Source organism: Hyaloscypha bicolor (assembly GCF_002865645.1).
Source record: "Hyaloscypha bicolor E unplaced genomic scaffold K444scaffold_15, whole genome shotgun sequence".
Lineage (NCBI taxonomy): Eukaryota > Fungi > Ascomycota > Leotiomycetes > Helotiales > Hyaloscyphaceae > Hyaloscypha > Hyaloscypha bicolor.
This window is the reverse complement of record NW_020194517.1, coordinates 1,121,996-1,148,076: the sequence shown is the minus strand read 5'-3', so window position 1 is coordinate 1,148,076 and position 26,081 is coordinate 1,121,996. Positions and strand designations below refer to the sequence as shown.

At 47.5% G+C, this 26,081-nt stretch overlaps 6 protein-coding genes across 6 annotated transcripts; 4 read left to right on the top strand and 2 right to left on the bottom strand.

Annotated features, from left to right (window-relative positions):
• The first annotated feature begins 6,077 nt into the window (after positions 1–6,077).
• On the top strand, positions 6,078–7,876 carry K444DRAFT_607542 (uncharacterized protein). The gene has a single exon (XM_024879193.1). It carries the CDS (start codon positions 6,306–6,308, stop codon positions 7,809–7,811), a length of 1,506 nt encoding a protein of 501 aa, XP_024743017.1. The 5' UTR covers positions 6,078–6,305; the 3' UTR covers positions 7,812–7,876.
• Positions 7,877–15,900: 8,024 nt separating this feature from the next.
• On the top strand, positions 15,901–17,388 carry K444DRAFT_624622 (uncharacterized protein; the record flags this gene model as incomplete). The annotated part of the gene is made up of 5 exons (XM_024882424.1): positions 15,901–16,006; positions 16,230–16,455; positions 16,490–16,510; positions 16,596–16,826; positions 16,944–17,388. 5 exons carry the CDS (start codon positions 15,901–15,903, stop codon positions 17,386–17,388), a joined length of 1,029 nt encoding a protein of 342 aa, XP_024743016.1.
• Positions 17,389–18,089: 701 nt separating this feature from the next.
• On the bottom strand, positions 18,090–18,690 carry K444DRAFT_163651 (uncharacterized protein). Its single transcript, XM_024870675.1, has one exon. It carries the CDS (start codon positions 18,568–18,570, stop codon positions 18,157–18,159), a length of 414 nt encoding a protein of 137 aa, XP_024743015.1. The 5' UTR covers positions 18,571–18,690; the 3' UTR covers positions 18,090–18,156.
• Positions 18,691–18,809: 119 nt separating this feature from the next.
• On the top strand, positions 18,810–20,963 carry K444DRAFT_518455 (glycoside hydrolase family 16 protein; the record flags this gene model as incomplete). Its single annotated transcript, XM_024873866.1, has 4 exons — positions 18,810–19,486; positions 19,536–19,704; positions 19,750–20,833; positions 20,881–20,963. The coding sequence occupies 4 exons, from the start codon at positions 18,810–18,812 to the stop codon at positions 20,961–20,963; spliced, it is 2,013 nt and encodes a 670-aa protein (XP_024743014.1).
• Positions 20,964–22,265: 1,302 nt separating this feature from the next.
• On the top strand, positions 22,266–23,220 carry K444DRAFT_701715 (uncharacterized protein; the record flags this gene model as incomplete). The annotated part of the gene is made up of 2 exons (XM_024888037.1): positions 22,266–22,500; positions 22,651–23,220. 2 exons carry the CDS (start codon positions 22,266–22,268, stop codon positions 22,881–22,883), a joined length of 468 nt encoding a protein of 155 aa, XP_024743013.1. The 3' UTR covers positions 22,884–23,220.
• A 1,677-nt stretch (positions 23,221–24,897) lies between these two features.
• On the bottom strand, positions 24,898–25,719 carry K444DRAFT_607537 (uncharacterized protein). The gene is made up of 2 exons (XM_024879192.1): positions 25,021–25,719; positions 24,898–24,955 (listed from the first exon to the last, which is right to left on the bottom strand). The coding sequence occupies exon 1, from the start codon at positions 25,690–25,692 to the stop codon at positions 25,267–25,269; it is 426 nt and encodes a 141-aa protein (XP_024743012.1). The 5' UTR covers positions 25,693–25,719; the 3' UTR covers positions 24,898–24,955; positions 25,021–25,266.
• Between the last annotated feature and the right edge of the window lie 362 nt (positions 25,720–26,081).

The following is a 26,081-nucleotide window of genomic DNA, read 5'->3' as shown; positions in this document are numbered from 1 at the left end:
TAATCTGAAGCTAATGGATGGCAGTGCCTTTGGTAATTGGAACTCACCAACAACGCGAAGCAAGTTATGCTGTCGGCTTTCGTATCACAGCCCGGAATCGAGTCGCAATCTCTGTTTAAAATTTCGACACGCACTCTTAAAGAGGAGCAAATACATTAATATAGTCCCTTAAACATAGTTCTTCGTAACAGTAGCCCTTTGATATCCTGCGTGTTTTGTGGTCAAGCGACAACGAGCTTGTGCTCTGGTTTTCTTTTATCCATTTGCTTTTAGATCATTGGAAGGTTTTACTTCTGGCATGGGTCAAGGATTCTGGTTTGTTGTGACTGTTGTGATGGCTCGGCTTGCGTTTGATCTTGATCACACAATGTCTGATGCATAGTATTAACCACTATGTATCTGGTCGAACAATAGTTCTTTAGAATAATGATATTTTGCCGTTTGCTTGTTTATAGTAGCCAAGTGATTACGAATACATTTTTCAATTTTCCTCTGCGGCTACTCTGTTGATCCTTGTGTAGTAGTGTGATAGATGTTTCGACCAATTGGACACTCATGTAGGGACTGTATATTTCGACGTCTATTTGCTTTTGCGAGTGCTGGGAAGTGTTATTTCAGTTCCGTGTCACAAGCTCCCCGCAAAAACTTCTAAGTCGTCACGTCGTAAATACGTAAATACGTAAATGCGAAGCGGAGAACGGGCGCACATGGAGTGCAAGAAGAAGACTGCCGAGGCTCCGACGCAATCAGGGGCGCTCTGTACCGCAAACCGACCTTGACAGGATGTCTTATTGGGTGTTAAGGATTTTGAGCTGGAATTAAACTACGGCTTGCATTTGTGTCGGGAAATTCCTAGTTCCCTTCATCAAGGCTGTACACCATCATCAGCTGCATGCACCACAGACCACCGTGTGGATCGTTCCGAGTGCTATCAGCCGCTGGCGCAAATCAATTGTATTGGAAATGTATTTGAAAAAAGCTTGGATATTTTATCAACTAGATTCATGCAGCTTCAAGGAGATGAAAATGGCAGGAGCAAAGAGAAGAGCTCGCGTGGCATGTCTCGTAATTGCGGTTACAAGGCTCTCCAAGCAGTTGAATACCTGTGATTGGAAGTGCATTACGAAAGCCCTGCCTCCGAAGCCAGTGGCTGTTTTGGGGGCCGATCACTCGAACAGGGGTTCTTGCAGCTTGCAGAAGTACCAAGCGCTGCTCACTGCCGAGTCCCACCACCGCCGATTCGGCGGAGTTTGACGGTGTCCCGAGACTATCCTGCGAACCCCGACGGCCCGGGAAACAAAGGCCGACCAAGTCTCCAAGCGGTGCAATTGTGGTGGTGGGGGTGGCGTGAAGTCAAGGAAGGTCTAAGAGAAAGTAGGTCTATTGCACTTCTTTTCCCAAGAGAAATTTGTTCGTGGGCTAACCGCTTGATGGGACTTTATGTACGGAACCAAGAGAAGATTCGTTCAAAATTCACGTTCGTCTGCGTCGGACGATGTTGGCTCTCGATTCTGGAATGCCGTTTGCCATTACATAGGAGCTATGGGTCTTTTGCAGGCGCGGCGGCAGCAAGGATACCTACAGAACCTACATCCTTACAGAGACGACAGCCGCAAGGTCAATGGGGGTAGCCTTCTTCTGCAGTGAAGCGAACTGATGACTTGCAGCAAGGCCAGCATTGGTCTTTGATTGGTTTCGGAGCCAATATTGGCGAGGTGCTGACTCGTGGTATGCCAACTCCCGTTTCTGAGAGGTTCCCACCGAGTCATTGATCAATTTAAAAATGGGAGCCTCAGCAAAAGGCTTCAGAACTAACCCTAAAGTGGCACTGATGTTCCGCTTGTAGTTAGTGTTTCTATTTCAGCAAAGAAGCCGACAGATACAAGTCGGGCACCGGGTTCCACATACCCTTTCGAATTTGGACCGGCTGATCCTTTCTCTCGGAGCTTCCATGAGACTTTCTCCAATCCAGTGGCCCTGACCGATCCACTAATCAATCTTAGGCTTGATGGTTATAACACCAACGTGCTTTCATGGCCTCATCAAACAGAAAACCGTTCAAGTTTCGAATCTGGGAATCTGGGAAAAGAGCAACAACTTTCCTTTCCAGAACAATGTCAATGGATTCAAGGGTGCGCTGCCAGTTCTTGGCAAGAAGCCGTGATTATGTAAGTGAAAGTTTTGGTATTCGTCTTCTTTGCCTACAATCCTGGGCTGCACGTCAGATTTGGTTCCTTCAAGGTCTCAGGGGAATAGAGTTTCTGCAGTCCGTTGCACGCCCTTCGCCTACCTTTCCATCCCCTGAAATTTATCGGTCATGCTGATGTGGCTACATCTAGAAAGATTTTTCTATCTTACGGGAAGGCAAGACCGGCCGGTATGTCTTAATTAGGTCACTTGGGCAGCAGTGACCACTTCTGCTTGCCCCCTGCCTCTGTGCCAAGTACCAACCCACAAAAGATAAATAGAGGCTGTACACCCACCCATCTGTAGCGTCTTGCGAGTCACTCTTCTTCTCAGTTGGAGAGTTCAACCAAAGCAACTTTACCTCCAGCCGGGTTCGAATTCACATCAAATTGACATCACCACATATTCGTTCATCAACAGCACGCACATTCTCTCCAAACATGAAGATCACAGTGAAGATTACTGTCTCCGATGGTCAGGGCGAAGACGGATCTGGAGGTACTGAGACTCAACCGAGTGATCCAGGTAAGAAACTTCGCTTCAGTTCTTGCGTTAACTCACTCTATCCTCCGAGGTTATGGCAAGTAGCCCGCTCGGTTCTTAGCCAATTCGATTCTGCTGAGCAAAGAAGCCCAGATTTGTGCAGTACGTTTATCTCCCATTATTTTGAGCCAATTTTCTGAGCTGAAGAGAAGCAATGCAGATGATTGGAGGTCTTTACAATAATGAAGATATGTTTTAGATGAGTGCACGTGACCATCACCCAGTGGTCGATGCTTAACGTGCCTTTCACCCTTGAAGCGAATTGCATGTGTCTGAGGTGTCTCTGTGAGATTTAGACGTGGGTTGTCGTTCTGGGAGATGTAGTACAATAGGCTTGTTAAACGTTGGAGTTACATTGTCATTTTAGATGTTTAATAGTCAAGTGATACATGCACGCTGTTATTCTTCTCTATATTTCATCACTTTGCTATTTTGAGAACAAATACCATGTTCTTTCTCTTTTACTTTAAAAATTGGTGCCTACCGCAGTCGAGAAGCCTCGCTGTACATGTCATGCATAGTGATTAGTGACGGGAGAAGCTTGAATCGGGAGATGGCCTCCTTTTCTTCCCATAACCACGCAGTTTAGGACTAGTCCACTGCGGATCGTCATCCACATCGCAAGCCAAAGTCTTTCGATGTGCAAAGACGAAAAGAGGCTTCGCCGTCACAGAAGAACATTCGGACAGCTTAGTGAAAATCCAATGCTGCTCGAAGGTCAAATCGGTTTGCGCACGTTCAAAGTCCAAAGCAGTTGACCCTACCAAATCTTTATCACCGAACCTAGATCAAGAATGACGTACGCCCCGGGTTCCCATGCAACTTTCAACAGAAAACTGCAAATATATTGTATCGCCGATACCCTCCTGCTCATCCCCTACTTTGACACTTATCAGCGAGGGACTGTCTTGATCGGCGCCAGTCGGATCGTCCCTGCCTTTTGCAACACCTGGATGCCGACGCTTCAAGTCGATGCCGGCCTTCCACTGGCAACACGCAGCCTTCACGTATTGTTGCCTGGATTGCTCTTCTTATGATTCGATGAAGAAGCTCGTGACACCTGTCAGAAAAAGCAGCATGATATTGGGCAAGCGGCCACCCTCGCCAAGTGGTTCCGCTAGCCATGCTGTCATCGAGGCCCAACCAGGAAGAATGACCGAAGAAATGAGGCTTTGTGTCTCGGTGCGGCTTCCGCCAATCTGCATGGACTAACCCCATTGGTCCGATTACTCGTAAGGCTCTGCGGCTGGAACTTGCATGGATTTGAAGATTTTATGAGCCGGGGTGCAATGCTGTACACCGTTGGTCGGCATGTCATACATTATTGGTCGAACCCAACCAATGTCATTGTTTCCCCACCACCCTCGCATGCTAACCTCCATTACGGCTTTCCCCATCGGGAGGATAGTGTTCGCCTCGGGGAAAAGTCGCTTTGGAACGTCGTGAGAATGAGTGCAATCTTTCCCTGGGATATGCATACCGAAGAAGTCTTGGTCACCGGCACATTATCTTCGGTGTCTCATGAATTGCAGCCAGTTACCAGTCTTGAAAGTCTTCCTATACTTTCCTGACTTTCACGCAAGAATGATTACACCCGTCCTGCATCTGCCTCTATGTTATGACTACCCTGAAGTGTTAAATGGGCGTTCATCCCCCACAAATTTCCCCCGCAGTCATTTTTCATCTTCCACAGAAGAACCCCTGAGCAATAAAATCTCAGTTGCCATCCTACCCTCCCTTCGCAACATGAAAACAACAGCGGAGAAGTTTCCCTCCGATTCCCAAGGTGGTGGCGGTTCCGATGGAGTACCTAAGGCTCAACCAAGCGATCCTAGTAAGATCTCGATCGCATCTGCCAAAAACATAACTGACGGTCCCAGGCTATGGCAAATAGTCCTCAATTTGAAGGAGGATATGAACTGAAATTTGTAGGTAATGTTCTATCGGTATTTGAGGATCTGGAAATAATATCACTGAAGGCAAAGTGACGACTTTGTGTTTGCTATGGGGAGGTTGATGAACATCGAATGAAATCTCTTGATCGTGAAATATGCCATCTTTTCCTGCTTAGTGAACGCTCTCCCCAATGATTTCAAAACATGATCGCTGGCAGGAATCGTAATTTGTGGATCCCCTAATCTCGGAATGGTAAAGAGAATGGAGATTTCAGCCTTGCCCAAAAGGCTCTCGATTTTGAGCGGGTTTCCCTTTCAGGACACAACCGACACAACAAGTGGTCGTCATTTTCAGATTCTTCTGAAAACCCACCCCCACCTTGTGCAACCTCGTTACCAGCTAGTAATACAACGGTCGCACGAGCCAACTCCACGAGTTCCTCGTGGGGGAACAGCAGCAAAAGCAAAAAGGGCAGCTCCGCCCCCCCAAAGCCGAAGCCTTCGAGGTTAGGTAGCGCAGCACCTATAGAAAATACTGTACTACAGCATGTTTTGACATTCAAATTAGGCTAAGGGAAAAGTGTGATATACGGCTAGTAACAAGTTTGACACTGCTATATAAGAACGAATAGTGAAAATGAACGGCGGATTGGAAAGATTAAAGGAAAGGCAGTTTTCAGGGGCTGAGCACGGGACCGCTCGGCAAAGCAGAAATGTGGGGCGCGTTTCTCCAAACTACCCAACCCTTTCCAAGATCATCCTCAAACTCCCTTTGGCTCACTTGCTTACTAAACCGGCTAAGCCGAAAAGTTTCCATAAGGTGTTATGGTCTTTCTAAGCCTTTGTAATCTCACCTGGAAGAAGCGCCGTGTGAAGGTTAGTAGCAAATAAGGCTCTGATCTGGCCTCTCTTAGTGGCAGTGTGATTCGACCCGACCTCTTGTTAGCCGATGCCGCATAGCAGGCCAAAGCTGTTCCTCAGGATTAAATGGAGATACGAACTTGCAATTTAGAAGCGAGAATGTCTTTGCAGAGGGCAAACCCCGTCGCCCACGGACCCGGTCTGCAAATGGCGTTAAAAAGGCTCCGTGGCTCTCACAACTCCGCTATTATTATCCCTATCCGTCCCCCATAGAGCTTTAAGCCTTTAACTACTTCGAGAAAAACTTTACTACCTAGCCCAAAGACATACCTGACATTGGCTACGATTATATGATATACTCCCTCTGTTACTGGGACCGTGTTGGACCAAATTTAAGTCGCTAACTTGCTATATCCTTCTCACATGCCGTCTTTTGGCGACGATAAGTGAACCAGAAATGATAAGCAGATGTCGATTTCAGGCATAGTGCCTCAGGCAGGGCAGGGATGTTGGAGCATGTGGCTTTCTGCGCAGATAACTCACCGCGAGAATTTCCCCGCTCAAGTATACTTCAACTTTTCTCTGCCACACCTCAACTCCAGCTCTGATGGTCATGTATTGTCTTGAAAGCGTTTGATTGCGCCCACTATCAACCTTTTCCCTCCTTCAGGCTAGTTTATTCTTCGAGCCTCAATCGGCTTGATGCTTGCTCCCAAGCGCCATTACTCACATCACACCACTTCTGTTCCATTATTGCTCCATTTGTGTTCATAAATACCTTTCAAGCTATTTAGCAAGTCTCGCATTTAAGCCTCAAGGATGTCTCCTTCCAGCACAAGCACTACGGTACTCAATGCTGCTCTGTCGGCAGTCGCGATAGCCACTATGCTGCAGCACATGATGAGAGAGACGAGCGATACCAAGGAGGTAGAAGCTCAAAATACTACGAAACACCTTGGACCTTGGTCTTCTGCGGGTAGAAAGGCCATTTATTTATGGAGACAACCCTCACCACCACTTGGTCCTCAGGTAACTGCAAGACTCGCAGACAAATTCTGCGGAATCAACGATGTTCATCTATCACGCGTTCCTCATGGAGAGACGGGGACTACCTGCTGGTCCATACTCCTTGGCACGATTCACCCTCGAGCCCTCTCTATCGACTTCTCTGAAACGGTGCAAGGGAAAGCAGTCACGAGAACAAATGTCTCCAACGACTGGTCCCAGATACATCTCGTCGCTCTGGTGAACCACGAGTCACAATTATGTGTTAAGATTTCTCGTGCAACTCTAATGACTCTGTTTGCACTCACCAACGCACGTCCGATCTATCGCTACTCCTCTGCAGCAGGCCATCGCTCTGCTTACCCCTCTTATTGCGGGCAGTGGACCATTTCATGGCCGATTGGGAAGCCTTGTGTTGTGCGCTTTGCTCCGCATGACCGTCACAGTGCTGCTACTGACGTCTACCCACCCTCTCTCCCAGCACGGGTTAATAAATGCGTCGAGATGATGGCAGGCATAGTCTCAGATGGAGCCTGGAAAGTTGCCTTTCCGGGACGCGCAAAGCACGCAGGGCCATGGCTTTTGCAAGAGCGACCAAAGGGTTTCGGAGGAGCACATGGCACTCGGCACTTGTATAATATGCAGGGTGGAAAGGTCTTCGAAGTCGATTTGCTTGCTCTGGTACCATGGACATTCAATGAACATGAAAACGCGGTGAAGCTGGAGATCCCGGCCTTAGGAGAGGCGACCAATCATGCCGTTCTATATGTCCCTAAGCATGAAGCACAGGTTCTAGCAAAAGCTCTTGACTGCCTACCTTGGTCATCGCTACCTTGGTCTCTTCATCGGGGGCTGAAAGATGTTCTTCTTGCTCATGGCAAGCCCGTCATGAACCAGTATCGAGTGCAGTTAGCGTCTGGGTTTCAAGCTGGCGTTCTGGCAAGTAGGGCTGCATTAATCGAAAGAGGTTGGGCATCAGAGCTTGTTGATGGGCCCATGGCGAGCATGGCAGAATCGGCAATTTTATCGGGGAGCGGTAATAGTGGAGATGTGGTCAGAATTGTTGTTGCGATCGTGGAATGTCTGCTTCAACGTGTCGGAATGGTGGACAAAGTTAACCTAGACAGGACTGATTTTTGGTCCAGGCAGCTAGAGACCTCAGGCAGTTCTGGACTGGCTGCATTCTATGCTGGAGAGCAGTTTCGTGCTGCTGATATGGATATTCTTGTAGCGTTGACAAAGTTTTTTGTGCTGGAGTGGTCACAGGAACTCGACTACCAGCTCTACCATGATCTGCCTGTGGAGATATTGTTGGCTTAGACTGTCAACCGCATTAGCTTTCTGGTCCAATATCTCTTCTTTTGAAAATGCAAGCAAATTCCGCGAACCAGCAACTTTTATTTATTCTGTTCTGCTTCGAGATTAATGATATTCGTATATAGCTTCCGAGGTTGTTTGCCCTTTGTTCTCGTCCTTGCAGCGTTCTGATATTCTGCCCGGTAGTTTCAGCTCTCCCCTTTTTGCAATTACCGAGCTTGTCATCTTCCATTCGCACATCCCCCTTAATGCTCTTATCCGAGCCCTAGCCAACGGTCTCAGCAGGGAGTCGGTTACGTGCTTCCTCTGCTTTATTGTTTGAGTTGACGCTTGCGCAAATAATCTACCAAAACTGTAACATTCGCTAATCAAGTCATAAGCTACTTATTAGTCTTCAGCACTTTACAGGGATATGATTAGATTAAATACGCTGTAGTCGCAGGACTTTCTGCCGCGATCCTCGGAACGATGTTGCTCATTTAGCATTGTTGATGCCTGAAGTCTACAGTACGGCTCCAACGAGCTCGAGATTCCGAATGCCATCTGATCATAGTCGCGTGACAATTTTCGAATATATATCTTGACCTTCTCTTCCACATCTAGAGTTTGTGCTTTTTAGTTTAGGATCTTCGTATAGACCAATTCATTAATTTGTTGACGTTGCTACACTCAATTAAAAATTGTAAACAAGCCGTCAAATTCGCAAAACGGGTTTGCTATAGACCGGCTCTGCTGACAAGATTATAAGCTAAGGAGAAGAAAGAGGAGAAAATCGACATATATCCGCTGTGTAATTGACTGGGCATGCTGACTGGAGGCAGGATTTGGAAAGGGGCCTACTGGACGTACTTTGTGGCCAAGGGGCTGGCACTTCTCATGTTTTGATCTGTGGATGTTCAGTTATGAAATAGTTTTCAACCAAACGGACCCCTGAAAGGGTTTCCAGTCGTTCGCTGATTCAAGACTCGGAAACACCTATTATGAGAACGAAATCATATGTGCTGGGGAGACGGGGGGATTCCCTGCTGCAGATTGCGGGTGATTTGTTGCAGAAGCTGTTTTCTCCTCGCTTGACGAAAGTCGAAAGAATAGGGGGAGTTGACCGAGTCCAAATCCAGACTAGTCCAACTTTTTCCATGCTTCTTTCGCTCCGTTAGTTTGAGGTAATTGGATGCACTTCCTTTTTAATGCTTTAACTGACGGCTCTGTCAAAGGCGAACCATTAGATACCTCCTATTCGAGCTTCAATAGCCATTTTGTATGCTGTGTCCACCACACCACAGGTGCTGAAACGAGGGAGATCGACAAAACGAGGACACGAATTCGAGCTAACTATTTCTCATTAGCCTATTCTAAACTTTCGGCTTGCATGAGGCGTTCTTCTTGGTGCAGCTCGATATCTTCGTGGTCATAAGAATGACTTGGATCAGGCGTTTTACTGCCGTATCCCGACATGGATGATGTTCACTTATCCCTCTCCATGTATCTCCTTACCGACCTCTTTCGTTCAACCCCTAGGGCAAAAGCTGGCACCTTTCAGTCCTGGCTGTGCAATATTGGGCAGTCGAACACCCGCGTCAAATTAAGAATACCTGATTGCGCGACCCCATGTTGTCTTGAAGCGACGCAACCACGAGACTTCGGCGAAGTGAGGATTTTTCTCAATTTTGTGTATTTGATATCTATCGCTTTGTGTAGATGCCAGGTCTGCGGGTAGACGGAAATCAGGTGTGTCTCCTAAATTTCTGGAAATGCCGTTTTGAGGGATTTGACTGGAAGTGGTTTTGCGGGGCAAGTGTGACGGATGAGTTCTTTGAGAACCGAGCGGACTATTGTAGGGTCTTCATGCGGAAGCTACTTCCAGTTGACTGATTCGTAAAACGATACTTCTCTATTGACTCAATCCGACCAATCTCATGGTGTTGCCTGCACCTACATGCACCCACCTCATTTGTGGCGTTTTTTCACTCTTATTGCAGCTGGCATGCCTGGAACATCATGAAAATGGAAATGGACACAGTAGTGCCCCATTCGCGGGTGCACACCTAACAGGTCTGTGGTCACCGATGCATTGCATTTGTTATCTAAAGCACTTCCTCCAGTCAGACCGCTTATAGCACTATTCGGGTGTGCATTGAAGAATGACCACACCTACTTGTTCATCACGTCGCTGCATAGCAGTGACCCCGACACATAAATAAACGTTTCTCACCCAGGAATGATCTTTATTACCCGCCCGTCTTGCAATTTCTAAGAAAGCCATACAACTACAACTTCAACATCCACCCCAAAACGCAATCCAACTTCAACCTCCGACACTTCCACCGCAACATGAAGTCCGTACCAGAGGGAACATCTTTCTTGGGTGTCCAGGGAGAGGAGAGCTTGGAAGTCGGAACTAATGTTCAACCAAGCGATCCAAGTAAGATCAAATTCACATTAGCCAAGAACATGACTGACGGTGCCAGCCTATGGCACATAGTTCTCCACGGGAGTTCTCACTTTGACGGATGGTACGAACTGAAACTTGTAGGCCACGAGAATCTAAGAGTAACGGTGGGGAAAGCAATATGACGTATTTATGTTTGCAATGGGGAGGTAGATTAAGCATCAAGTGAAAACACTTCGTGAGATATGCTTCCTTTTCTGGCTAAGTGAATGCTTGTCTGTCCATTACCTTCTAAGCGTGAGCTCAGGAAGAGAGAATAATCTGTACCGCCATAAGTTTTCGCAATATGGAAAGAGAACGGGGATGCCGGCTTGCCTCGAGGCTCTTGATTCGAGTGAGGTGTCACCGGTGTGTCGACAATTAAGCGAGAGGAAGGGGAGCTGCCGCGAATCTGCAAGCCTGACTTGATTCGCCTGTGCCACCTGCAGCGAATCTCTATAGTAGTCGGGCGTAGAAGGTTTGATGTTATATTTCTTTGTTCATCGCGCTAAGCGAAGGCAGAATGCTCTGCAGCCCCACTTTCTCAAGCTTTCTCCCACACCTTTTCCACCATTCGACATGCCATTGACAACAGCGAATGCCCATCTATTTTTATAGGATCCACTAACTAAAGACTCCCAAGGACCACTATTAGTAGCATGAATCACATCATGCCACAGCTGCATGGCCCTTGTGCACGACCCTTGTTAGGCCCTGTTCGTTTTCCAGAATTTCACGAAACTGGGTGGTTCCATTTGACGAAATTACAAAAACGAACGGGGCCTTAGACATTGCTGTGTATAATGCAGGCCCGAGACCAGAAACCTGAGAGCTCAATCTGCAAATCACCAAATTCCAAAACTGAGGAGCTTTCTTCAAGAAGTCAGTGAGGATAAACCACCAATAATGTCTAACCAGGAGCTAAACCTGGGGGGCTGAGTGGGCAACTGCTGCAACCGCTACAGCGTTTTATGACTATGAGGCTCGGGCTAAAGGTGACCTGGGTGTTACGACAAACAACTTGATTGAGATTGCGACAGGAACGGATAGTGAAAATCAATGGTGGATTGGAAAGCTCAAGGGGACCGCAGAAAGAAGAACAGGGGTTGGGCACGTGATCGCTCGGTAAGACGGAGAGTGGGGGCATCAGCATCTCCAAATTACACACCAGACACAACCCTGTCAAGCTCATCGTGAAAACCTCCTTTGACTTCCAACCCGGCCGGCCGGAAAGCCTCAACAAGGTGTTATGGTCTTTCCAAACCTTGGCTGTCTCACCTACAAGAGGCGCCGAGTGAAAGTGAGTAGAGAACAAGACCGAGGTCCTTTAGTGGCTCTGGTGGCTGACTGCGACCAAAGTGTGATTTGACCCGGCCTATTTGCGGCAGATGCAGCGCAGGAAACCGAAGTTATTCTTGGGTATCCAGTGGAGATACGAGCTTACCGTTCAGGAGCGAGAATATCTTTGCTCAGAGCCAGCCCAGACATCCGCGAAGCCACGCAGCTAATTGCCAGTCACGGGACGCCGTTGCTCGTAAAAGAACATTCTTTTCGCTTTCACCTTCCCTGCCTATCTCCATAGAGACTCAAGGTTTCTATTACCTTGGAAAAAACTTCACTGCTTGGCCCAAATATATGCCTGATATTGGTCACGATTATATGACATAGTCTCTCTCCCATTGGAATCGCGCGGGACCGGGCTCAAGTCTCGAACTTGCGGAAACAGCCTTTTCACATACCGTCTTTTGGCTACGAACGCGAGCACCCAAGACTCTCGAAGATGCAGGCAGGTTCTATGCCCGGACTATCATTCAGACGCAGAAAGCGATGAAAGAATTGTCGAATGAGAGGATCGATCATCTTGTTGTTGCGACTTTATTGATGACAAACTACGAGGTCTGCTATAGGACATCTCTCTTGAGAGGTTGGAGAGCGTGAGTTAACAGCTTTATAGAACTTTATGTATAGAGCAAAGAGAAGATTTGTCCAAAATCCACATTCTTCCACGTCGGATAGTGTTAACTCTCGATTCTGGAAGACTGTTTGCCATTAAATAGGAGCTATTAGTCTCTTGCAGGTACGGCGGCAGTGGGGATACCCACAGAACCTACTTCTTTACAGAGCTGTTTGACGACCATTGGTAGGTCGACTTGCCGGCATCCTTGACTTGCGTCGCATTAACAAGAAACCTCTCCCAGATCCGAGCATGAATTCTCCGCGGTGATACCGTCCAAGAATGGCTTCAAGATGGTGCATAGTATGGTGAAGAAGGTCCCGCATTGAAACTTGATGATTTGATGATTTGAGTTGCCGCTCTCCGATCCAAGTCATTGAAGATCTTTTGTCAGAAGAACCTGGCCCGGCTATTACAAACGGGCATTGCAGACGTGGTAACAGAGGCCCACCACCTCGACATTGCGCTAGCAGAATGGCCAATAGACCTTCCCGAAGAATGGAAATTCTTAGTCGCCTCCCTTGAAGAAGACCTGGAGCCAACGAAATCCGACCTGATGTACAACGATTCTGTTCATTACTGCGCAACACACGGCCATGCAGCTGTCTGGATGCGGTTCATGGCCGTTTGGCTTATTGCGAGCAGCATCTGCCTGCGCTTGCTTTCTGCTCTTCCCCAGTGCATATTCGAAGGACTGTCGACAACTGCGCAAATAAAGGCTTGCCAGGAGAACATAAACCTGCTGGCAACCAATTTGCGTTGCAGCGTTCCTTTCTTCTTTAATTCCGACGACATACATCACGACCCAGAGTCGCCGACTTTCAGAATCAACAACAATCTCACGTAGCGCGAGATCTTACCCAAGATTGCAACACTTTTGTCTTAGCCATTGGCTATAGTTGTCAGCACAGAAGCCGCTCCGGCGACCCAGACAGAGTAGCTAAAGCGAAAGCTGAAGGTCGTTACAGGTGTTCAAAGAGAGACCATAGTTCAATCCATCGCTGAGACCGAAGAGCTCAAATTCTAGCTGCTTTGCTGGTTGAAAATGAACATGTTGGACCTAGAACATCCCCGGGTTGCTTCCGGTCGCTGGCCGACGGGCATATGGCCCCTTGAGTTGTGCCACCTATCAATGCCGCCGATTCATGTTGATTCCCCGAAGAGGCATGCTTGATCTCACAACACGAATCATCCGAGTTTTCGATACCATTGCAGCACACAACCGCGCGAGTTTGAGCAATAGGAGCAGGAGGGGTAGCTCGCAGGTTTTCTCGAAAATGCCATAGGGCAGGTCAAGCCCTTGAGCGGCAATAACGTCAAATACGTAACAAGTCAAGCCCAGTTGCTGTCGGACTGTCAGGTTCGCTGAATTCTTTCTCTCGAAGTTTCCGAGCCGCCTCAGCCTCACATTATATACGAATGGCAGCAACAAGTTCCTAGTTCTCGGCGCCACCGGCCATCAGAAATCTCTCTCCTCCGCGAACTACTCTCCCGAAAACACAACATCATAGCATACGTGCAAAATCAATTCAAGATCCCCAAGGACCTCGCCTCCAGCCCGCTTCTCGAGGTACACACCCTCAGCGCCCAGTCTCTTTCCCAGCTAACAAATTGAAACAGGTCATCAAAAGGCGAAATCACGGACAACTCTGCCCTCTCATCCGCCACCGCCAAATTCTCTACCATCGTCTCGCCCCTCGGCCTCCAGTAATGCGCAACTACCGACGGGTTGCAGAAGATCATGGCTCTCAAGCGCGAACACGGCGTGAAGCAGATCCATGCTCCGTGCGCTGTGGCCTCAAATCAGGAGGAAGATAGCTTCCATTTCGTTGAGTGGATTATGGTACTTATTGCAAGGGTGGTTTTTCGAGAGCTGTGTATAACTGCGAGATTAATTGAGAAGGTATTGGGGGAGGAAGGGCAGGGAGTGGAGTGGACGGTTGTCAGAGTTGGTCATTTGTGGTGGTGATGAGGAGAGTTGGAAGATGCGCAGGGAGGATGAGAAAAATGCCGGGAGTGTCGGAGAAAAGGATTTGGGGATCGGGACGGGGAGAGCAGCGTTGGCGAAATGGCTTGTTGATTGCGTTGAAGGGGCCCAAGTTGTGTGGGTGGGAAAGATGCCGGCTGTAAGCACGGCGAATGGTAAGAAGAAGAGCGCATGGGGGCCGCAAAAAATAGAAATAATTTAGAACCAATCTATTTCTCATCCTCACCGCAGTTGTGACTAATTCCCGAGGGTTTGTGGCTGTTTTATCAGCTTCAGCCTCTAATTCAAAGTCTGTCACGATTATGTGCCTTCGATTAAAGGGGTTAAGCGAGACAGCTTCAACGAAGGAGAACCCAAAAAAAATGCTTTACTTCAACTCAACACAGAAAGAAAGTTAGTACTTACAACACAGCTACTGTTTTTGCGCTACCACATCCAATTAAATTCCTGGGCCCGATGTCCCCTGCTCTTCACTGTGCCCCCCTAAATGATTCCCTCTGCTCACCAGGTGTCACCATCACCTGGCTAATCCGCTGTTAATATTTTGAGATGTCACGATAATTAGTAGTAAATATCTGATACATACCGCTCATTGCCCTGGTCTTTACATGCAAGAGACACTCGCAGCCCAGATCACAAGGTCACCGAAGCAACCCTGGATGCAGGACTTATCGCAGGATCGACCCGAGGTACGATGAGCACACGGTTTGAATCTCCTCTGCGTAGGTAGTGCTTAACGCTAGGCCAAGGCACTGTTTTTAGGTCCTCGCAGAGGGTACCGTGCTTAGAGTGTGTAGGTAGTTTCGCCCAACTGATCGCTACCACTCCGGAGGCGATGGCTGTGAAATGTTAGTAAATCTGCAAATTGAAAGGGGTTGGGGATTGAATTGGCCACTTGGCCATAGAGTTGAGTTGAGTAAAGCGCTGTGAATTTCGTTAATTTAAAATATAAGACGAGTAGGCGAAATATTGAATGTGAGACGGAATCGGCCTCGAGGTTGATGCTGAGGCAATTTTGCACCACTTCAACATCAACAACGCGGTAAAATGGATTGAAGGAACCCAGAATACAAATAATCTGCATATAAAGAAGTTGTAGACTAAAATTTAGACGTCGTTTAGCTGTGCAAAAGCCAGATGCCTCTTCGCCTCCCAGTTCCGGATGAGTTGTTATCTCGCCATCACTTCTCAAGATTGACGTCTCAAGCAGCTATCAGCTTCTTTTCAAGTAACATTTGCGTTGCCAGCATAGGAAACATCCTCCAAGTCATCGCCAAATCTCGCTGTCTTGTCCAATCTACCCTACTCGCCTTCTGTCCCACGGCCAGCATATACCCTTAACTTCTCCACCTAACCCACTACTGCCTCACACCGTTTTCGCCTTCAAAAGCGCCCCATATACCTCAACACAGCTCGGCAATATTGACCAGCTCTATCCTGCCCCATTGCAGAGCGTTGTGCCGGAGAACTGCATACATTCTCTTCGATTCGCCCCGATCGTAACACACCTTAACCGGAATTACATCAAATCCTTTCATTCTTGAACCAGACTCTCAAACGCCTCCTTAACTCTGTTCTAGATCCCCACAAGGGTGTTCTCCGTTACGCACCGGCACCTTGCTAGAGCAACGTCGACAAGTGTATCAGGTGATGAGATGCCAATCCGAGGGATATGAAAACGGGATGACGATCGACCTTCAATCTCGTGTTCCATGGCAAAGAAATGCTCAAGTCAGGTATTTGGCTCTACATTTATGCCACGGCTGCAGAGACGTGGACCGAACGGCGTCGGAGTGTTCGGGATCCACAATATCTGGATTTTCAAAGCCGTGTGCTCAACAGAGAAAACTAAGAGGCGAGAGCTTGATGATTGAATGGGCGAGTTGGGAAAAGCACAACAAGTGAAGATCATGAAGTTAAGCGAATATCTGGAGAAAGGGGCCCGCAGCCATGATTCTCTCCGTCTCCGTCCCTTCGACTGCCTCCTTGACGTGAAGCCCGTCTACCTTCCCTTGTCACCTACCTAGCTGGCTAACCCTACTGACCCGCCAGAGTATAGGCCGGAAGTGCGAGAGCCAGCGGATATCAAAAGGCATATCGAAGCGGTCGAGAAGAAAACCATAGAGGCTCTGCCGCGGATCAAGAAGCAGGGGTTGTTGAGAAGAGAGTGGGTTCCACCGATGTTTAAAGGCACGGAATGGAAGGTGAGGCATCCGGGAGGCGGATCCTTAGGTGGATTTCGGCGGAGAGATGTCCTTGAATGGAATCGTCAAGCTAGGTAAGGAGTGGCAACCACAAAAACTGTGTGGTAGAGTGGATAGCTTAACACTTAAGTAAGTCGGGAAATTTCTCATCACTTGTGTCTTGGTCTGTTCAGATTCAAACAAATCCCTTCCACAAACAAATACCGATCCCCAGCACCATAGTAGAACAACCAACAAGGAATCGCATCGTAGCCATGGGCATGCTGCTCGTTTGTGGAAGTTACTGCTCGGATGAAGACAAGTTCGGCCATGATAAACGTTGTCCAATTTGTCTGCTGGACCGAGTAACGGGAGACTGGGATGAGCATAGGAAGCATGAGAAGAGTGTAGAGAATACGGGTTCGGAGAAGACGAGTCCGGGTTCCTTCATGGATCAGGACCCGCAGTCAGGAACAAGATAGACGACCCCGACGAGGCAGATCGGATACTCCAGGAGGTTCAGAAAATTGATCCCCAGACGCTAGGACCGTCGAGAGCGATTGATTTAAGAATGAAATGGTAGTGTATTGCGAATCAAGCTTACGAGAATGGGAGTTCTTGCCATTCCAGCAACAGCAAAGCTAAATTCTCACGCCCGACGAGAGAGTGAACTTGGCACTGGCTTCAACGAGGCTCTCAAGATTCAAAGACGGAGACGGAGATCAAACGGGTTCAAAAGGCAACGTGCGGCTTCTCCACTCAAGAAATATGTGGAGAAGGTCTTCACCTCCAAGAGTTCGGCCCCAGAAAATGCGAGGACACGCGACATGTCTCTGAACAGCCAGCTGAGCGGAGAACAAGTCACGAGACCTGCCAACTGCTTTGTGGAAAATGTCAACATTTTGTTTGACAGCGAGACAATTAGCTATGATTCAGAAGAATATTGGATTGCGTTGCTTTTTCTTGGTGGCCCCTCGAAACAGTCCAGGAGGCTGGCCTTTTACGGATGGGATCTGCGACACACATGACAGGCCCTCCATGGCATGCCAGCGCCTCTGATTGATCCGACGATTGATGAACGGATCTTCAAAACATCTGGCGTTTGGGATGTGGCTGACGATCACGTGCCGCCAACAAACTCTGTGCCTCTCGGAGACTTGGAGACTAGAGATTAGCCGAATTATGCGCCGGGGGTGAAGCTTTCACAAGATTTGATGTCGTTTATCCACGTGGAATAATAGACTTTCTTGCCTTGAGATGAAAGTCAATGGCCGGACCCTGGGTTCTTCGGATGATCTGACAGGCTTGGCAAGAGATGGAAACATCAGGGCACAGCGCCACCGCGATGCCGATGCAGATGCAGAGAGCTGCCATCGGCAGATGAGGTCATTTCGCCCCAAAATAGCACGGCGGGCGTAGGCGTAGGCAATCGAACCGAGTGGCAAGCAAAGGTACTGTAAGGGCGAGGAACTCTTCTTGGACCGAATTGTTCAATCAACCCGAACTTGAAATGCAGTGTGGAGTATAGAATTTTAATATTATCACTTGCGCAAATGACCAAATCTCTCTCTGCCTGCTGTGCGCTTGAACTTTGCAAAGGATTGAGAGTGGACTTAGGTGCTGGGCACAACCCTCTCTGGTCCACACTTCCCCTGCACTAAGAAACAGAGCCTTTCAACGCCAGCAGCGAGAGCGCAGATCACGATACGAAGAACAGCCGACCTGCCCTGCCCTGCCCCCTTCCACCTTTGCCATTGCCTCCGACTGGCGACACCGCGACCTGAGGGCTTCTGTCATTACGGTTGTATTGATGTTTTCGCGTCTTCAACAGATTCCAAGGACAAGGGCTTGAGATCCCCCGGAACTTCGTGCGTCAAAAAGCGGCTGCTGTGCGAGCTGTGGGCGTCTGCAAGGCCCCTCGATTCGATTCGCAGGCCTGCCAGGGCACACCCCTGAACGCTCCCGTACCTGGCAAGCCCGTCAAAATTATCAAGGTTCAAGGTCTTGGCGTTCTTCTTCCAGCAATCGCCTCCTCTATCGCCAACACCAACGTCGTGGTCTTTCTTGACCAACACTTCTTCAACCTCACTCCAACCTTCGATACGAACCCCACACTCGTTTTCTGTACTCCTCGGCTTCGATCTCGACTTGACGTCTTTTGGATACCGCCGCCCTTGTTTAATACTTCGCTCCTGGCTGGAAACCTCCATTTCGCGCCCCTTCCCTTCCCAGCCCACCAAACCACACACTTCGAACTTCTCCAAACACACGATCAGCGCAGGACCCTCGCAGATATTGAAAGCACTTTCTTAGAAGTAATATCTATTGCATAGAACATCACACTCCTCGCTTCTTCGAACATTCCAGCGCCCACACTTCGACTCGGGCGACGCAGCAGATGACAGGCACGTTTTGGATATCGTGACCTTACTCTTTTCATATCCTCACAATGGCATCCAATGGCTTTCTGCGGCCTCAACGGCCACCGCACATAACTGTTAACTCGGGAAGGGGTGGAAACATACTGGACAGCATGAGATTAAACACTCCGGATTCCACAATATCGCCCGGCTCACCAGCCACACCGGGATTGTCGAGACAACTATTGCCTGCAGAGGGATCCGCATCAAGTGGGCCGTCGCGGCGGATAGCTGGCCCTCCAATCTATGGCTCCCCGAACGTAGGAGCATCGACAGAAATGTTACTCCCACCTTCAAAGATAAGGGTACACCGACCATACCAAGATATGCCCGAAAGCTTCTCACGCTCCACCTCGGCGATGTCATCACGGCGAACAAGTTTCAGTTCAGATGCTGGTAGTCGAGATAGCCGCTATGGACCATTTGCTTCTCCATTCGACGATTCTAGAGCTCCTTCGAGAGCGGGGAGCGATGACGACAACATCAACACACAGACGGTCTCAGAGAAATACAATATCATGCCATCTGCGGGACTTTTACTCTTTCCAGAGGATGTAGAGAAGGACGATTGGTTACATAATCCGGATCCGAATGACAAAGACCGAGAGAAGTGTGACATATTTACCAAGAGAGGACTTTTGAACGTTGGAGGTTTGGCCTTCATCACAATTGGGATATTGGTACTATTCATTGGATACCCAGTCTTGTATGAAACCCCTCCCTCTTGGTCGGCGTTCGAAGCTAACTCACAAAAGAACATTTACACGAAAGATACCAACAGCCAAATCCTGCTCAAGCGATCCCGGTTGTTTGTCCGACAAGCTGCCTTTGCTCAAAAATCAAAGAACTGGGCTAATCGATCCTGATACACCGGTATCCGCGTACAGCAAGAAATCGAATGACGGGACGACTCTGAAGCTTGTGGTAAGTTTGTGGTGGCTGGTAATCTGACATGTGCTGATTGTATAGTTTTCCGATGAATTCAACACCGATGGACGGACCTTCTACGATGGAGATGACCCATATTTCCAGGCCATGGACATCTGGTATGGTGTCACGGAAGATCTTGAATGGTATGACCCGGATGCTGTTACGACTGCCAACGGGACACTCAATCTCAAATTCGACGCCTTCCAAAATCACAACCTCAACTACCGGTCCGGCATGGTGCAATCATGGAATAAGATGTGCTTCAAAGGAGGTCGATTGGAGGCTAGTCTTTCCCTACCAGGAAGTGGTGAAGTCGGAGGTTTCTGGCCTGGATTTTGGGCGATGGGCAACCTTGGAAGACCTGGATTTGCAGCCACAACAGATGGTCTATGGCCATACAGCTATCATGACAAGTGCGATGCCGGAGTCACCGCAAATCAGAGCTCTACCGATGGAATCAGCTGGCTACCTGGCATGAGGTACCCAGCCTGTACCTGCAGTGGCCAAGAACATCCCTCCGCGGGTAAATCACGTTCGGCGCCTGAAATCGACGCCATAGAAGCTTCAGTTGCCTTTATGGGTCCTGGTGCAACCGGCGGCGCCACTGGCATGGCATCTCAATCCTTCCAGGTCGCCCCGTTCGATATCTTCTACACTCCTGATTACAACTTCATGGAGGTCTATGATAACGCAGTGACATCCTTGAATGGTTATAGGGGTGGACCATACCAGCAATCCGTATCGGGTCTGTCGTGGCTGAACAACGAATGGTATGATGGGAATGCATATCAAACTTATGGTTTCGAGTACATTCCAGGGAGCTCGGGAGATGTGAGCTGGTTTGTTGGGGACGATTATACCTGGAAGGTAGACCACCGAGCGCTCCGACCAAACGGGAACGTCGGCCAGCGAGTGCTTCCGCAGGAACCAATGTCCGTCGTCATGAATTTCGGCATGTCACCCTCTTTCTCAACCATCTATATGGCGAATATTGCCAAGTTGCTGCCAGCGACCATGCGGTTCGATTATATCCGAATCTACCAAGATCCAGACAATGAGATGGTTACTTGTGATCCTCCTGGTTATCCAACAACCTCTTTTATCAAAGCTCACCCTGAGCCTTGTACGTATCCCTTTTGGACTAAACTAGATTTGTGCTAACACGAATAGATGCCAACCCTAATATCACACGATGGAGCGACACGGGCTACCAATGGCCTAAAAACAGTCTTGTCGACGGTTGTTCAACATGACCCTCCACCTCTGTTTCATAAATCAACAACAAACCTTGTACATTGTACATTTCGAACTTTCACATTCTCACTCAATACGAGAAGTGGTATGAACTCACACACATCAGACGGAAACGAACATAGAACGGCGGACACATCACCAAAGAATGCAGTCTTCCTTAATCAAATTAAATCAATTCAAATCATTGCATACGGAGTCGGCGTTGCCATCCCCTTTTCAGCATAAATTTGGGAGGCTCTTTTTCACAAGCGGTTGTACAATCAATACCATTGCTGTTCCTCTTCCTCTTCCTTTTGTTTACAAGCGTTGGGTAATTAAACTGGGTTGGATTATTGGGCAAAGGCCAAAGGAATTCTTTGGTTTACTAGAGGATGGGATGGGATGGGATAGCTCTAGATGAGTTTTGCGTTTTACGAAACGGCTGGATAGATACATACATGCATGGAAGGACGCCCTTATGATAATTGATCGATAGACGACAATGAGCGCTTGCAGGGACAAGATAGAGAATGAGCGAAGGGAGAGGGTGTATTGTGTATAGAGAGGGGGAGAGATAACAAGAAACAATAGAGTATCAAGATGGTTCAAAACCAGCCGATTGCGCTTGCTTAATCTGTGTGAGATAATGAGGACCTGAGGCTGGTAAGTGAACCAACAGAGTCTTGCAGATACAGCCTTAGCAGCTTTATATCTTACTAGTGGTGGCTCAGCAAGGCTGGATCTTGAGGTTATTCAGACTGCATCCAGCAAGCCTGCGAAGGTGGTGTTCAAAGGAACGCCCCCACAAAGTGTAGCTGTCGGCTTCGGCTGTAACAACATTCGACTCGAGGGATCTGTGATATTGCATATCCAATGGATCCTTTCGCAATCGCCTCTACTGCTACATGCAAATTCAAATCTGAGAGCAAGCATGTGACTGGTGTGGCTAACGTCAAGTTTCGGCTCCAAGTGTACTTACTTTCCTACGACCAATTTCAAAATTGGTTGGTTGGGGCTTGAATATCGCTGATGCTATAAGCCCTACGGGTTATCCCGAGGAAGGTGTGCAGACGATTGAATGGTTCAAACGGCAACGCATGCTTCCGGGTGACTCCTACCCCAGCCGGAAGAGTCTTCCTCTTCCTCAGAGGAAGTCGGAGATAAATGCCGGTGCAGCTTACCTCTTCCAAATTCATATGGCTATGACGTCACAACTTTCAAAAACTCTAGGAGAAGTGTCCTCTCGAGAAGAAGGGAACATGTTGTATTCTTTCACTGTACCATGAGGGAACGACGAAGAAGAGAAATCGCTTCGTGCCGCAATGCCTCAAACGGGATACTTGAAGAGTCAGAACGATGACCGTCTAATCGTAACAACGGGGAGTGAAGCAGCTGCAAAATACTGCTTGAAGACTTCGATGCTGCATCTGGAGGTAAAGAATGTTGTTTTGATCGTTGAATGCGGTGGGCAACTGTCGATTGTCAGGCCTATGAGCTCACCAGTGCAAGTCCTTGCTCATTTCCTAAGTTTACTCTCAGCTCTGGAGACACCCGCAGGTTCGTCTCCTCCGCCTCTCTCCCTTTTCATTCATTGTGGGTCACGCTAAGCGCCACTACAGTCAAGTTGCTGTGTCGCGAAATTTCGCAAGTTGGCATTACCTGCCGGCTCGAATGCTGGTCGCAGGGCTCATGCTAAATCCATTGTAGAGTTTCATAGGCGAATCAAAGACGACTTCCGACACGCTGGCCAGAACTGGGTCGTAGACGTCGATATCGAAGCGGATTTCCCCTGGGCTGGCATCGAAAAAGGGTGCATGGAATACACGAATGGAGATATTCTTTTATACTTTAAACCCGTCGTCAAGCGGATAGTCGAGATGGCCCGCAATCGCATTATTGCCATCCATGTCTGGAACGGCACTTTGAAGGTCTACCATTGAGATTTCCCCTTCGTTCAGTGTAAGTCTGACTCATCTGCAGAACGTTCTAATAACGCGCCCTGTCGCTGAGAACGAATATCTTTTTCGGCAAATAAACTCTCTTGTCCTCCTCGATTCCAGTTACCCGTCGGCAATTCCTCGCTTTGCTGGGGCCGACTTGCACTAGCAAGTCGGACCCAGCAACTCCGACATACCACCAACTCCGACATTTGCGATAAAATATTAATTATTAAATCAACCACATAAAATATCGAAATAACAAAATTAGATTATTATAGCCCTTAATTAAGTCTATAATCGCCTAATAGAGCTTTCTGCCAAATAAAAAGGTTCTGGCATAAATTATTAATAATTCACTTTAAAATCATAATGACATTCGTGCTTCCTATTAAAATCAGTTTGCAGCACATTAACTAATTACCATATTTATCGATATTAAATCATATATTACTATTAAAATTAGAAGTCTATATATCTTCCTGCGTTATCTGAGTATTAATAGCTTCAGATGCATTATAATTTCGATCTTTGCTATCCCTTCTCCTTCTGCTTGAGTGATCTTACTCCTTTCTCGATCTCGATCGGCTTACGGCCGTGTTTCGTCACCAACTTTTCCTCCTTTTATTCTAATCTTCCCTCCAACTTTTCCGAGTTTTCCGTCTTCTACTAGCTTTTTTCTTCCTTGTCTCCCGATTCCTCTTTCGTCTTTCTCTACTCTTCTTCTCTTATCTCCTCCTCCGGTTCCTCCGATCTTCTGTCCTTCGAAACCATGTCCCTTTCTTCGGTGCCCCGTCCTTCGCATTCTAATATTACGTAGACCATTCTTTAGAGGAGATTATAGCCGGCCTCCATGAACAGGTTTAACGTCATCATTCGTCAATCCTCTTCGCTTTAACAAAAGGGGAATTACTAAGCCCAGGAGATACGGATCGTCTTGCCCGCAACTGCTGCTTGCGATGGCTTCCAAAATTTAGCCTTAATTTGGGCCCCTCTTTTCTGAACTTCTTATTTGAAACTTTCGAGAGGGAGACATATAGTATCTCGTATCTTTCGAGAAAATCCTGCGTGTGCAAAGATCCCTGTTGCTGAGAGAGATCTCGAGATAGGGGTCTGTATAAAAGCCGCGTTTTGGTAATACTATCGTGGATTAAACCCTCAATTCCAGAGTTCTCTTTGCCATAATCGGTAATATTAGTCTCAGAAAAGGGTTGAATAAGATCGTTAGTGTCGTTAGTGCTTTGATTTTGAGCTTGATTGAGCGGAGGAAGCTCTATTTCGTTATTACTTGAAGGAATATCGGAATAAAGGGGCTCAAAATCAGGGGAGGCATTAGGCTGTTCCTCCCATATTGAGCGATTAGGAGGTTCCATTCTAGCTTGGGGCTCGTTCGACGCAGGTACGCAAATAGCTTCGTTAAGGCAGTTTTTATCGAGGGTATAAAGCCGTCCTTTGACCTCCTGATCGCCTAGTTTCTTCTCAGTACGAAGCTTCATAGCCCTAAGAACTGGCTCAGGATTAAGGGGGTGGATGCCCGCTCTTTTGAATGATGATTGGATATTTCCTTTAGTAAAGGTTTTCTCACGAATTTGAGTTAATACCTGAAGGAACGTAGTCTTCGTAAAGTTATTTTTCCCCGCACGAACTCTGTCTTTAATAGAGCGCTTATGCCAGTGCTTCTCTTGTAAGAAATAGCCTATATCCAGTGGTTGACAGAAGTGTGTGGAATGCGCTAGTAAACAGAAGGGTATTATATCCAATTACTCGCAAATAGATACAAATTCGTAAGTCATATAGCTACCGTAGCCATCAAAGATGAGAAGACGATATTTGCCTTTTCGTATGCCCTTGGTTTAATAGTGGAAATGCCATAGCCAGCTAATAGCTAGCTCGTCATCTGTATAGCCTGTTTCGCTCTGGGCGATTTTCGTACCATCGGGGAGATTATTATCAAACATCTTCTCTTTAAACACCTTACAAGGCATAATAATAAAGGCTTTAATTGCGAAACCTCCGGCTAAAATGCACTCCATTACTATAATCGACTCTCGTTTGGCTAGATCTTTGACATAAACCTATAATTATTAATTAGCAAGTGCGAAGTATAAAGTACTAAGTATAATTATCAGGTGGTGCTTACCTCTCGAATATTCTTATGTATAATTACTGTCGAACTAGCAATGCACCCAATACGAAAACCAATCTCATCAACGTTATACATATCAAATATTTGTATTTCGTACTTATCCAAAACAGCCTGGAGCCGTGCGAACGTCTCCAAGACTAGTTCTGGAATAAGTGCCTTCTTCCGTCGATAATCCATAGGCTTTATACATATAGTATGGTATCTCCCAAGCTTCCTTTGCTTTTCTACCCAACGAAGAGCCTAATTATTCCCCAGGCGATCATTATCTCCATTAATTAGGCCTATAGCCTCTAGAATTTGCGTGGCAGCCCGAGTAACCATATTATACCGAAGCGGGAAACCCCTCTCAATGGCTATATCCATATACCATATTAGGCTCATCTCCTGGGCCTCATTTAGGCGCGTATTATGCCCTCCATTCTCCGAAAGAGGCTTTGCTCCCTGTTCCCTTCCATATAAAGTCGTATAAGAGACGTCAAATACGCCTGCTGCGATCCACAAGCTAGTAATTTCGGTTTCGGATGGGTCGTGGTATGCCTTCAGGGCCTCCTGCATTCGAGCCTCCTTCTCCAAATATAGCTTCGTCTTGTACTTTGGCATCTTCCGGAGCCTCCTAGCAAGCTCTTCAACCTGTCTTCTCGACGTTCGACGCGTGGCTTTTGGCATGGTGGTTAATTTGGTGGTTAATTTGGTAGTTGAATTGGTGATTAATATAATTAATGCCCCGCGATTTTTGGTGTTTTTTGGCTTCGGCGTTAAGCGAGTTCCCTCCGAAAAGAATTCTAAAAATCACGTTTTAATTTATAGCACAACACCACGTAATCGTATAAAAAAATGCTCTATTGCGCGATTATAGAGTCTAGTATAGCCTATAATTATATAAAAAAATTATCTTTATTGGATGTGTGGTTGTTTTTTAATCTAATATATAGACTAAAAAATCGATGTCGGAGTTGCTGGGATGTCGGAATTGGTGTCACCAGCGAGCATAGCGAGCTGGCCCGAACCGGGTGCGGAAATGCCTGCGAGTAGGGGTGACTCGCCCCAGGGATATC

Bases quoted from the DNA above. Each gene is read 5' to 3' on its own strand.
- K444DRAFT_607542 (XM_024879193.1), top strand. From the start codon at position 6,306: ATGTCTCCTTCCAGCACAAGCACTACGGTACTCAATGCTGCTCTGTCG.
- K444DRAFT_163651 (XM_024870675.1), bottom strand. From the start codon at position 18,570: ATGGAGGTTTCCAGCCAGGAGCGAAGTATTAAACAAGGGCGGCGGTAT.
- K444DRAFT_607537 (XM_024879192.1), bottom strand. From the start codon at position 25,692: ATGCCAAAAGCCACGCGTCGAACGTCGAGAAGACAGGTTGAAGAGCTT.